At 31.6% G+C, this 14,595-nt stretch overlaps 1 protein-coding gene across 1 annotated transcript; it reads left to right on the top strand.

Annotated features, from left to right (window-relative positions):
• The first annotated feature begins 404 nt into the window (after positions 1–404).
• On the top strand, positions 405–7,510 carry LOC143056518 (uncharacterized). The gene is made up of 2 exons (XM_076229599.1): positions 405–567; positions 5,200–7,510. The coding sequence occupies exons 1-2, from the start codon at positions 510–512 to the stop codon at positions 6,504–6,506; spliced, it is 1,365 nt and encodes a 454-aa protein (XP_076085714.1). The 5' UTR covers positions 405–509; the 3' UTR covers positions 6,507–7,510.
• Positions 7,511–14,595: the final 7,085 nt, after the last annotated feature.

Here is a 14,595-nt window from a genome sequence, read left to right as displayed (position 1 = left end):
AATCTGATGTAACTTCATTAAATTTAAAATTCGTGAAACACGTTAATTAGAGGAGAGCAGTTAACAAAACAATAAAAGCATCCCAGACTATTTAATAATGCGCGAAAAAGTCTACAGGATGTCTGCGAGACCAATATAAAGGTAATAGATTCCAAAATTTACAATAAATTCATGTTCATAGGTGTAAGATTGAGGTATCTTTTCTTAATCATTTTATTACTTATTGGTAATGACGGACCCAATACATCAACATTACCTCTCTACGTTAACGTGTGTTCCCGTGACATCAAAGGATGTGAAGTGTGGGAATATTACCCAGGTGATTACCCAGGTGAATATATGTCGGAAATTAATACGATCATTAATGTATACCATAAAACAATGCACTACCTATATTAACAATTAATTAGTGACCAATTTACGCATTCTGGTAGTGGACATTCGGCACGTCAGTCCTGGAATTTATAGTATATAACTTATAGCCAGCACTGAGGGTTGATTGACTTACTATGGAATTGGTTGTGCACGTACTTCTATCCATTCTTGTGATTTTTAATTCAGTGCAAGGTAATTGGTCTATTTATTAAGAAGTGCCCGTGTTAGATATCTTATTCATTTTCAAAAAAATATTTGAAAGTTTTAAAAAAAATCTATTTAATTTTCACAATAAAATATTAAGATAATTTAAAGTATATTTATAATAATGATTATAAAAAAAAAGATAAAACACATTATTTAGATATTTCACTAACCTGTTCAATATCTCAAATTATGCTACAATCGTGTACATGATATTTATTTTCATATTTTGTCTAAAATAAAGACTTATTTGTAATCGATATATCATAAATTATTATATATATACGAAGTTAATAAAGTTTTGCAACATACAGTTTAATTCAAAAACTTTATAGAATCAAAATTATTCAGAGTTGCGGAAATAAAGTTTATAATATTTTTTTCTGTCGCCAGTACAAATTGTTTATAGTCTACGTTTGTTATCAGTTACTGTATATAACGCACGGCTTAATGTTAATCTGGCTGTTAACAGGTCTTTTTGAAAACTGATGTCTCTTAAGGAACGACCATACAACTTCCAAAAAAGGGGGGGGGGGAGGGGTTAAAAAAAATTTTTATCCAGAATTTGGTCAAGCAGATGACAAAAAAATTATTCTATATGTAAATTCACCTATAAATGTTAGTATTAAATTTTAGAAAAATACTCCGATTGATCGCGTAAAAAAACTAAATGAATATATATTTTTTTTGCGTGAAAGAGAAATTCTGACTGAGAAAAAGACCCCCTTTTAAATGGTTACTCCCTAAATGAAAAACTCATGATATATATATTAGCGAACAGTCGACATCCTTGCCACATACCTGGATTGTAACTTGTTTTGCGTTTATCATTAAAAATTTATGAAATCGAGGACATGTGCCATGATGTGGTACATGTATGTTTGTCAACAGGAATAATTATCTACCATAGTTAATATAAAGTGAAAGCAAGTTAATATCAGCCACTGCACGGCCTTCATCAATGAGAAAAACGCATTAAGTATAGTCGGCTATATAAGACCCGACATGAAAAATGTGAAGCAATTCAAACTAGAAAACAAAGACCCAATTTAAAACAAACTGCATGTATTCGATACAACTCGGTTTTGTACAACATAATGAATCAATAAATGAATGAAGATTTTCACGTTGTACATTGCCCACTAGATGTATTTTTGTTATCATTGTTTCCTTCCGGAATCAAAACAAACCAGTAAAACACACCAATATGACATATTAATGAATAGTCGATATGACACCATTCATGTCCGATTTATGACGTGTATGTTATTACATAAAAATATATTATCGGATGCAATGATTCACAAATTACTGACCATTGTATGATATAAGTTTTGTAAACTTGTGAACAATTTCCTATCATTTCCCAAAGTATTATGACTCAGGGTTGTAATGGGTTTATATTTCGACCAGTATTATATTTCTACGGGCTTAAATAGTAACGAAATACAAACGTCAGTAGCCATGGCAGTAGTACTTCGGTACTGTCATGGACGTACAGATAAAGACTTATTTAGTGCTCTTTATAAAATTTCGGAGATAATTTTAAATTACGGAATTTATCTTCGTCGTACATAGCTCTGTATTCTTTTCCGCCTTTTTTGCTTTTAAAAAAACCTTTTCAATTTCTGAAATAAGTTTTAGATTTTATAATATTTTGGTCTCGAGCATCACTGAAGAGACTATAATTGTCGAAATGCACATCTCGTGCAGTAAAATTGGTACCGTTAATACTCAGTCATAATTTTTCGCTTACACTATACTTCGACCCCCCTCTAGTTTTATTTCGAACAGGTTCGTGCTGCTTTTAACTTACTTTTGTTTTCAGTGCTTCTTACCATTTTGTGCTTTTAATGTTTTCAGTGTATAAGTTGTTACTACCAACTAAGGTCTGGTCCATCATTTGTTTATAAAGTCATGTATTCATTTCAAACTTTCACATTCGGCCAATATATAAGGTTAGATCATTTACCTATACGGATGTGTAATTACTTTTGTTATTTTAACAGATTGTTGAAAAAATTGATATAATTCGATGCCTTATAAACAAATATATTTCAAATGCACGTATAAGGGGGTTTATGACACCATAGGGAGTACGGTTAGTAAGGAGAAACGAAGCTATACAACGATCTAAATTAGTGTTTGGTAAACTGCTGTTTATCCAACTAAATTATTCCTGTAAATTGTGTGTTTCAAATTTCTAGATTTTTTTTGTCGACAGTTCAGAGTAAATGTTTGGTCAAAACTTTATGAAAATTAAACGAGCCAAATTTATTCAAGTCAAAGTGTTGGGTACCCCCTAAAACGGATTGGTGTCACCAGTGCAACAGAACTTCTTACAATTCTCTAGCACTTCAGTTCAAACCTATTATTGTTGTGCTTTGTGCTACTCAATCTTAAGTCTTCTTTGTATTGTTTTACGTTGTTGTCTTGTCGTCGTTTTTTCACTGTCTGTCTTATTCGACTGACGGTATTTCGTTGCCCCTTGGTACCCTTTCTCCATTTTTCATATTCATTTGATATGTAAGTTATAATGGAAATCTTTCATGTAGATTTTCCTGTTAGAATTGTTTAACATTTGTCATATATGAGCATTTTATGCTTAACGGCATGGGTTTTCCTCATTATTGAATGCCGTATATGCAGTTACCTGCAGTTACCAACTTAAACGTTATTTGTTAGATATGGTAGACAGTTATCTCATTGGCTTTCAAACTACATCCTTGTGTTTTTATAAAACAAAACTATTTGCTGTGCTTTCTGCTACCTGAAAAGCTAGAAATTATTTCATTTTACTTGTACAAACTGAATGCGTTGGTTGGTTACAATTCAGTGTATAAAAGTTAAAATTGAAAAAGAAATAAGCTGTTGGACCTTAAAGCTTCGAATATCATTTAGCAAAGTTAGTTATAAATATTAAAGCAACGTTTCAACAAAAGGAATCTTCTTATTTAGCAATTTTCTTCACGAAAAAAATACTCGAAATCTGTATTAAGCTTTTAATGTCGTATGTAAGAACTTATCTTTTCATAAAAATATTCAATTATATATCAAATTATGTAAATCTGATTGCAAATTGAAAAAAAAGAAACATTTAATACTACATTATTTTTTTTTCACAACGAAATGCATTTTTTAAAGATATGTTTTGCTACTTTTTAGTGAGTTTTGATATTTTTACTACATTGCTTTCTCATTTAATAATTAACTGTATTGTTTTTTCTTATATAATCTACCATTACTAAGCGAGTTTTGATATAAAGAATTATATGGTGTCGAAAGTTATTTCTTCCGCATTAATAGTTCATTAGTCTTTAGTTAGCTTTGATTGTAACCTGTCAATTGTTCTCTTTGTCAAACAATGATTACATTGTCATCTAACAGCAATACACAACATGTAAACAATAATATGTTTGTTATTAATTGATAAGTGGTCATTATACATGTCATATTTATATGTTTTACATGTTATTTGGAGTACTACAAATTGTAGATGTATTGATGGAATGGCAAATAAAATAAGAAACAAGAATAATGAATTAAAACCGGAAGTATATAAACTGATCGAATTGTATTTGTTTTAAAAATTTTCAATTAGGGTAATACAATATCTGAAGTTTGTTAAAAACAACAATTAAGAAACAAAAAGATATCTTAAAATCAAAAGTAATGCCTCGTTCACACGTACATTTAATTCGAATTGAATTCGAGTCGAATGCGAATCGAATTCGCTAATCGAGTTCACACATTCTTCTTCTTTTTTTTTAATTCGAATTCACATTAGAAATACGCTTTTGTTAATACGAATTAAAAGTTAACGTCGTTTGGACAGTAAAGCGAATTTGGCGCGTATTGCAATTCGTATAAGATTTGACGTTAGGACCGCGTAAGACGTTTCGAATGCGAAGTAAACTTATTCGAATTAGTTTTAATGCGAATCGAGTTCGAATAACGTGTGAACTTAGAATTAGATCGAAAAAGCAACGTAAAGGAGATTACTTTTTGTAATTTATGAAACGTCAAGAATTTTTAACTTTCCATTCCCACTAATAATACAAAAAAACCCAGTTTTTTTAACATCCTCGATTTTTAACACCAAAGATTATGTTCATTATTTCTCATTTTATGCCACAAGCTTTAAAGCTGAATTTCCTATGAAAGAAGTACCTAATATTATTCTCCAGTGGGAAATGCATACAAACTCATAGAAATGTTGATTTGTAACAAAGTCATATGATTCCTATCCACCAATGAAATTTGTGGTTAAATTTGTTGTTCGATTGTCGTAATTACAGTTGACAATTGATCCATCGTCACATTGACAATCGTATTTACTAACCCATAAAACAGACAGCAATCAAAATCATACTTTTAATTTTGTATCTAGGTCAGGTCACTTTCAAACAAATAATACCTTTAGTTTCGTATCTTTGACTGGTTTACAACGTCACATTGACTATCGTATTTACTAATCCATAAAACAGATCGAAATCAGAATATAAGTTTGTATCTAAAACAGGTCACTTTCACACAAATAATACTTTTAGTTTCGTATCTTTGACAGATTTAATTTACACCGTCACACAAATAATACCTTTAATTTCGTATCTTTGACAGGTTTACACCGTCACACAAATGGACACCAATCAATACTACAGTACAACGGTGGACAGGGAGCAATGACTGGTTCCCGTACAAGAAAGCATATTTTTTCTTATCGAAATCCAAATGTACTAACTGAATCCAAGACTTTGAATGCCGGACTTAAAACGGGTATCAGACATCGATTCTCATATGCAAAGACTAATAGAGAGTTTCCGCTACCAGCCGCACGATCATTTATTCACCAGAAAATGAAAATCATCGAAGCTCCTCCATTTTCTAACGTTTTGAAACCAGACATGAAAATTGCTGAGTCATTACCTTTCTCCGACCTTGTGAAACTAAACACGAATATTGCCAAGTCAGTGCCATCATCCGGGTTATCTGCTGATCCTATTGATTCTTTAATGAGGAAAAATAAAGACCTTGTCGGATCAATTGAACAGTTAATTGTAGATGCTTTAGTTGATGGTCCATCTGCTGGCAACATGAATAATGGTCAATTTGTTGGCATTGCAAGTAATAGTCGATCTGTTGACATTACAAATAAAGGACCATCTCTCGGCATTACAAGTAATGGTCCCACCATCGTAAAGGCAAATAATGGCCCATTCGTTGGTAAAATAAATGATACACCATATGTTGTACAGCAAGAAACTCAAGGAGTGAAGAATTTGAAAACTACTAATATTGTCAAAGTAAAAACTGTAAATAAAGAAGCTGTTATCAACAAATTAGGAAAGACCACGAAAAACACAGATACGGTGGTCAAGAACGTGAAAATTACCGGAAAGTCAGTTAAAGATGTGGTTAAATCTGATCTAGGAACAACGAAAAAAATCAATAAGCAGATTGAAAAAACAATTTCCAAGTCAAAAAAAGCACCAGAGAGTGCTGATCAAAAAGCGGAAAAAGTAGAAGGAAGCTCGAAAGCTGGTCCAAAAACGAAAAATGTAGAAGGAAGCTCGAAAGCTGGTCCAAAAACGGAAAATGTAGAAGGAAGCTCGAAAGCTGGTCCAAAAACGGAAAATGTAGAAGGAAGCTCAAAAGCTGGTCCAAAAACGGAAAAAGCAGAAGGAAGCTCGAAAGCTGAACCAGTGGAACCAACAGAAGCAGTACAGACAGAAGCACCGACAACACCAGAACCAATCGAGCCATCTGGCAATGAACTATATTCTGCGGATGAATATTGTGCTTGCATGACCTGGTGTCCCCCAGGAACTGAATATAGAGGGCGTTGTGGACTTCAATGGTCATATGGACTGTCAACATGCTGTATCCCATCCTACTACGGTTACGATGATGATGGCGATTATGATTAATTTAACATATAACTACTTGAGCAAGTATCTAGAAATGTACAAGTGTGAAGCCTGATAACTTCAAGGATTGCTTGAATTGTTCCGCCACTGCGGTGTTTAGTGCGGGATCTTTGCATTGGTTCAAAATTGTTTGATAGAACTACCAGAAGGATTAGAAATTTGATATTTCATTCATTTTTAAAACTTTTTTACCCTTATGTGTTAAATTTTTGATTTGTATCTATAAACAATGAAAGGTTTCGACTTTTTCAAATTGATAATCAACATCGGATATGTATCAATTAAAAAAAAATACAATATTTTTGTTTTTGCATGTGAGGTTATAATATCCATTATGGTCTACAACTTCATTTTTTATTGAAACTTAGACTTTGCGGATATTCGATAAGATGACAGAATTGAACACTTAATAGTTATAGTAATGCGTTTTAATGACAACAAGAATGCTAAGATATAACATAGTTTCACTATCATATTAAAGCTATAAAAAAAAAAAAAAAAATACCCGAGTCAATTTGAATGTGAATTTTTGTTTTTGTTTATATCTGAAATGAATGTGGAAATGAAGATAATTACAATATTTTAAAATCAATACTAGTATGCAGACGATGGACTATATTTTTTTTTATTATACAATCTTTAAAAACTGAAGGAAATAATGATAATAAATTGTGTACAAAAATGAATAGAAATAAAGTAGAAAAAATGAAAGTAGGAGTAGTAGTCAATTGAATAATATCGATTGTATCAAGCTTGAAATTAGTAATTTTGCAAAAAGTCGAAAGGTATTAGAATAGTAAATTGAGTGCACGACTTTTTTGTTGTAAATATACGCTCAGAATATACGTGCGTGTATCTTTTTATATATCAAATAATGTTTTTATGCTACATCTATTTTGTTGTTGCATTTAAAAATGAAAAAAGATTGAATTATATATTTGTTCGTTCATGAATTGTATTTTGTTTGTTGTCAGAATCAGGATAAAATAAAAGCATTTGTCATATTCACAATTCTTACTTAGTTATCGAAAACTTCTTAATAACACGTATAAGAATGTTATTTTATAAGAATCAGAATAAACTGACTCGATTATTCACTTGGGTATATTCATGAACATCGCTAGAGTTACCGTTCTTCGTGTTGAAAGTTGCTATAGGGCCTGAAATAGATCGCTATGAATCTCATATCATACATGTCCCTTATATCGCCGAGCAGCGACTTCGATTAAGCTACAACCATAGTAATTGAGACAACTTTAATGAAGGGATCTCAATCACAATTCAAAGAAAACGGACAACACTTTGACAAAAAAGAAACAAAAATAACCGACAGAAAAATATTTGTAAGCGAATTATTACACAGACAACTATGAATAACCAAGACGAACTCTCAGCAAAAAAAATAAATCATGAACTCAGGCAGGGTAAAGTATGAATTCCGGAATGGTAAATCAGCTCCTGTTCCACAAAGAGCTACTGACTTCACAATCAGCGAAACAAACACGGGATTGAGATTTTAATCAAATCTTAAAAATTTCTTAAGAATTATATCTCTTAGTTATGGTCAGTCTTTGATCCATTATGTAATATGACATGTGAAACAGTCATACTTTCGATAATAGCTGAGATGCAGATATGAAACAAATCGGTTGTATGGAAATATATATGTGTACGAAATCTGATTTCAACCAAACATAAAAAAAATTCTTCAAAGAGTTTGCTAATGATGTCAAACTAAAAAATAGCCCGACAATTGTTTATTTTTAGGTCTTTTTCATACCTTAATGTGATGTTATTTATATTGGGATAATTGTTGCAAATTGCAAAGACATTCATTTATTTTCGAAGACCGTTTATTGAACTTTATAAGTGAATGAACTTTATTTGTAATTAACTATACATTTCCATTGCATATCAAAGATCAGGTGAACAATACAGAGGTGAAGTATTGAGTTACTGACTAACTAGGAGGAGTGACCCTCAAATTTATGACCATTTCAATCTTTACAGTTTACAAATGTCTCATCGGATGCTGTCTTATTGGCTTAGATACCATATAAAGTTGAGAAATTAAACGGGGAATATGTCAAAGAGACAACTACCTTACCAAATAGCAGACAACAGCTGAAGGCCACCAGTGGGTCCTCAACGCAGCGAGAAAATCCCACGCCAGGAGGTGGTCCTCAGCTTGCGTCTAAATAAAATGTGGACCAGTTAAGTGAAAATGGACTTCACACTAAACTCCAAAGCATATAAAGAACTAAAATAAAATACATACAAGACTTGCAAAGGGGCTCCTGGCTTAGGTCGGGGCGCAAAAATGCGGCGGGGTTAAACATGTTTTGAGAGATCTCAACATATTTCATATCTATTTTTATTTATATAGAATAAAGAATTAAGGTATACATCATGCTTACAATAAGGCAGCCATATTGTTCTTTGTCGCCATACGAAACTTTCGGGTGTTTACATTTCGACTTATTTCAGAAATAATAATTATGTCAAATAATGAGACACAAGATCTGAATTTTACAATTAACAAAAAAAAAAAAAAAAATACCAATTGTGCGATCCCATAACATATAGGTTACATTTAGAAGTGTTACAAAATGGAACAGCCGTAATGAATGAATGTATTGCGAAAACTCAAATATCAATTAATTATTTATGTAGCCTTGTGACCCTAAAATACAAAGAACAACACTTTATCCCTTGTGGAATGGACAAGATATTATCTTACCATTTTGAAGGTTGACACTGACTTTCCAATCATTTATTCCCTAAACAATTTAACTTTGGAATAACATGAACATGTCACCGCGGTGCGAGATGTAGACTCATTATCAAAATAAAAAATAGAATTAAAATAACAACGACATTTGCCACATGTGGAGCAGGATCTGCTTACACTTCTGAAGCACCTGAGATTCCCCCAGTGTTTGATGGGGTTCGTGTTGCTCAGTCTTTAGTTTTTTATGTTGTTTTTTTTTGTGTACTATTTTTTGTCTGTTTGTCTTTTCATTTGATGCCATTAAGTTGTCGGTTTGTTTTCGATTTATGAGTTTGACTGTTCCTCGGGTATCTTTCTCTCCTCTTTTAAAATGAGAATCAATCAGAAACATTATTTATATGGTCCTAAAAAATCAATAAAATCTTAACGACGAGTACTTTCTCAACTGTACTTAGTGTCTTTTCATTGTCGGGATGTATAAGTACCCGTCCACGTCCACTCTGTGTTTTTGGTAGACTGATGTTTATTTATTTGTATCGATCTGATGAGTTAAATTATTTTTCAGCTGATTTTTATAGTTTATTCTTGTGTTGTAATGTTACACCACTGTCCTAGGATAGAGGAGGGTCGGTGCCTTCAAACTATTTTAACCCGCCACATTTTGTATGTGCCTGTCTTGTAATTCAGTCGTTGTCATTTATTGCTGTGTTACAATTTCATTTATTATTTTGTACATTATAACTTAGACCATTAGTTTGAATTATTTAACATATATCATTTAGGGGTATCACCAGCCCAGTAGTCAGCACTTGGGTGTTGACATGAATATCAATTATAAGGTCATTTTTATAAATTTCCTGTTAACAAAACTTTGAGAATTTTTCAAATAACTGAGGATTTTCTTATCTCAGGAAGAGATTACCTTAGCCGTATTTGGCACATCTTTTTGGAATTTTGGATCCTTAATGCTCTTCAACTTTGTACATGTTTGGCTTTATCACTATTTTGATCTGAGCGTCACTGATGAGTCTTATATAGACGAAACGCGCGTCTGGCGTAATAAATTATAATACTGGTATCTTTGATAACTTTTTAGGGGACTTTTATAGCTGACTATGCGGTATGGACTTTGTCTATTGTCGAAGACCGTCCAAGACCTATAGTTGTTAATTTCTGCGTCATTTTTGTCTCTTGTGGAGAGTTGTCTCATGGTGCTCATACATGTACCATATCTTTTTTTTTTATATATATTAACCCAATTTAGATGTTTGACATCTTTTTTGAAATGTGACTTGTTTAGAGATTATATAATATCTGATACACCATGTAAATGTGGTTTGGATACTAGTATTGAGGCTTGTGTCTTTTTTTTGTTTCAATTTTCTTTGATTTTCCTTTTTATCTACATTTGTAAATGAAAGGGCTACTCTGTTTAATAGTCACTGCTGGCTTCCCAAAGTTAGCAATTTATACATAAAACTATTGATTTTTGGAAAAAAATGTGCAAATTGTTAAACAAGTATTAAATTATAAAGATAAAAAAACGCTTCCTCGTTGTTTACATACATGTAGGTAAAATGCATGCACATAATTATCATAATCTACTTTAAATCTTAATTTTTTATCGTACTGTCCTCACCCCTTTCCCATTTTTTCAGTTTAGGTTATTCATATTTATGTTGTTTGTGTTGTTTAATGCATGTTCACATTCAATTGATATTATTTTATAAGTATTATATGTCACTGGTATTGTTATAGGTATTGTATTGCATAGAAAACTTTATCGAGTATGTTTTTACTCGTGTCCTGGGGTTTCTTTTTGCTTTCGGCAAATAAAATATGTTTAACCTAAAGTTCATATCTCAAAACATTACTTTTCCTTTTTGTCTTTTGGCAAATATATATAAATATAGATAAGAATAAAATAAAGGGTAAAGTTTGTAAATGGGATATTTTTAATGCTATTGACTTATATACAGATTTGTACTTCTCTCACATTATTGTTAGATATTAGTAACGAGAGATAAAAAATGTAGTTAATGAAACCACATACAATGGGTAATACATATGTATATATAGGAATAATTATATTGCCTGGAAAAAACAAGTAAATGCAATTTACTGAATGGTGTATGTACCCATATGGGTATAAGCTAAGCCAATATTTGTTGTATTAATTGTTAATTAAAAAACATGTATACATAAGTGCAGTCGAATATGTAAAATTGTCACTGCATTGACATACAACATGTAAAGACGATAGTTTACATGGTATAAATGTCTTTTTATATCCAGAAAGTTATATAAAAGTACGGGAATGTTACACGTATAACGATTATACGGTATGTAAATAATGACTGTTACGGACGTTCATATATCTTTTTAGTCTATTGACATGCATCTCAATCAGATAAAGAAAATTAAGAGATTTGGTATGGTTGCCTATGCCAAAGACGGAAGAAATCAAATCGTCAAATGATATAAATGAAGATAATTCAAATTCAAAATATTGACTTAACTTGTTCCGTTGCAATATATAAAAAAAAAAAAGATGTGGTATGATTGCAAATGAGACAACTTTCCATAAGAGACCAAAATGACACACGAATTAACAACTATAATAGCTCACCGTACGGCCTTCAACAATGAGCAAAACCCATACCGCATAGTTAGCTATTAAAGGCCTCGAAATGACAATGTAAAACAATTCAAACGCGAAAACTAACGGCCTTATTATGTAAAAAAGGAATACAAAGTATTTCCCAATGCAATGTGGAACCGTTCTCAATGCTCACAAGCGTTTTATTTAATATTTTTTAAACTGAATTCCAGGCATTTCCCCAATAAACGTGAGCATGTCACACGTTGAATATTGAATGAATTCGGGACTGAACACATGCATCGGGCGCCATACTTGTTGGGTGTGTAGATTACATCATATATTTTTTTATTTTTTTTTTTACCAAGAAAAAAAGTTCGGTGACACCTTTTTTTCTTTTTATTTTCTGAAAACCTGTTATAAAACCTATAAACTCACAATTTATTTCAATGCATACAATTTTATGCAATTTTCAACGACTCATACATTTATATGTAGCTTGGAAAATAGCACGGTGACCCATACTTCTTATAATATTTTTGAAAAAAGCATATAGTAAAATATTCATTAGTGAAAAGCATAAGAAAATTCTATTTCAAGAAATATATACCTATGATCTACCTTAGGCAAATGATGTTGGATGATTGCTAATAAAGCAATTTAAACAAGAAAACATACAATTTGTGACAAAACAATAAATGTAAAACCAATATGACAGAGAGAAACCAACGATAACAACTAAACTTATGGCTTCTGACGTAAGCATGTGGTTGGATTAAACTTGTTTGTGAGTGTTCAACCTTATCCTTACTAGGGACGGTGGGGCGTAACTGCACAAAATAAGAACAGTCAGTAGGAAATTGATGAAAAGAATAAAAATCCCAACGAGCATAAAAACCAAAGACTTATCTAAAAACAATTACAGATACCGAAAATACTAGTTTTAAGACAATTACAACAATCAAATAAGGTTAAAAGGAAGTAAATAAAGATGACTGGCGCCACCTAGATTTTACATCCAAGATAATAGGTAGAAGTAAATTTATTTTCTGCTGCCTTGGTAATTAGAAATTAAAATTGAAATAGTGAGAAATGGGTGTTGGCCATTGGTGTAGAAATAGCGAGAAATTTAGAGAAAACTCTCTAAGACAAGCAACATTTTCTGTGTCAAATTAAGCAAGGGGTGTTCTTCATTCATACTATTTCGAAAATTCCGGAACCGTTGAGTACCCTTAAAAAATGCCATTTTTCTATCAAAAAAGCTGTTGCACCATATGTGTTTGACCATTGCAATTACACCCAAAGGTGTTGATAATTCAGAATTCGAAATTTTTTTTAATGGATCTTTGATAGTGAAAAGGCAGGACCAAATAAGGCTACCATTGTCGCCTATGTAAATAATTACTTCCTTGTAACCTAAAATCATGTTCTTGTACGCAAGTTTACAAAACGATTGATAATAAGGGGAGATAACTAGATTAAACTTTAGAGTTTTTTTTATAACTCTGTTATTTACAATATTGTGTTAAAACAATTCGAATCAATATTTTACTTTATAAATTATATATATATATATATATATATATATATATATATATATATATATATATATATACAACTCGTCTAAACATCAACCCAACAATGTTAGATCTGTAAATTTGCTTTCGCAAATTTTTTGTTCTTCCCTCGCCGGGATTCGAACCCATGCTACTGTGATATCGTGACACCAAATCGCCTGCACAGATCTAACATTGTTGGGTTGATGTTTAGACGAGTTGTATATACATTATGTACACAGCCATGTATCACCATCATTGATGGCGATCCGATGGATACATCTGTTGTAGGGTTGTCACTGACTCAGACGTACTTATATATATATATATATATATATATATATATATATATATATATGATTATTAAGATTAAAATTGTATTATGATAATATATGTAAGATTTCCACAAATAAGCATACCGAGCAAAGCAATAGAGGGACATCGTACAATGGAAAGAAACAAATAATAATAATAATAAAAAAAAACCCAACAAAAACAGCAAAAAACAAATCTAAAAACGTATTGAAAGTAAAATAAGGCGTAAATACGTAAATATATTTTCATTAAGATATTTCTTTCATCATTGTTTTTTGTTGCATCAAGGGAAGTCACTCCTTTTCGTGACGCAAGTTTCTCGTTTTTAAAAAAAAAAGAAAATGAATTAACACCGTACCAAATTCACCGTATAAAACAATCTGAATTGCTATATACGAGCAATATTCTATTTCATCTGCAATCCCTGGAGGAAATACCGCGAATAGATGTTTCGGAATAGGTTAATGCATGACAATTGAAAGCATGACGCAGACAAAGGTTTTTATTTATTTGACGTAATAATTGAGTTATCAAAGCTGTCGTAGGCTTTACATACGTGTAATACTGTCTGCTGAACTGAATAACTAGCGATTAATTAATCAGATAACAGACTGGGAGGAAAATGTCATTGTTCTCCCATGAATAAATTAAATGTATAAATGCATCGTTTCCATTGCCGGCTTAAGCAATACAAATATTTAGAAATTTATTTGCTATCTGCTTTCTGATAGTGTAATTCTGCATTTGAATTCTGTTCAGTTATGGCCATCTAAGTTTTTTCTTAAACAGAAACTGTAACCTTGGACGTTACAGTCGTTACAGGGTATCTAATCTCGTACTCCTGGTACACAGTTTGCATAAGATCTAGACTTAAAATAAATCTAGTAA

This window comes from Mytilus galloprovincialis, chromosome 13, assembly GCF_965363235.1.
Source record: "Mytilus galloprovincialis chromosome 13, xbMytGall1.hap1.1, whole genome shotgun sequence".
NCBI classification, from domain to species: domain Eukaryota; kingdom Metazoa; phylum Mollusca; class Bivalvia; order Mytilida; family Mytilidae; genus Mytilus; species Mytilus galloprovincialis.
Note: the sequence above shows the minus strand (reverse complement) of the source record. Positions and strands in the feature narration are given on the sequence as shown.

What these genes read in the sequence shown, in the direction of transcription:
- LOC143056518 (XM_076229599.1), top strand. Translation starts at nt 510, where the DNA reads ATGGAATTGGTTGTGCACGTACTTCTATCCATTCTTGTGATTTTTAAT. An exon ending in GATTTTTAATTCAGTGCAAG is followed by an intron (nt 568 to 5,199) that starts GTAATTGGTCTA and finishes TATCTTTGACAG; the next exon opens with GTTTACACCGTCACACAAAT.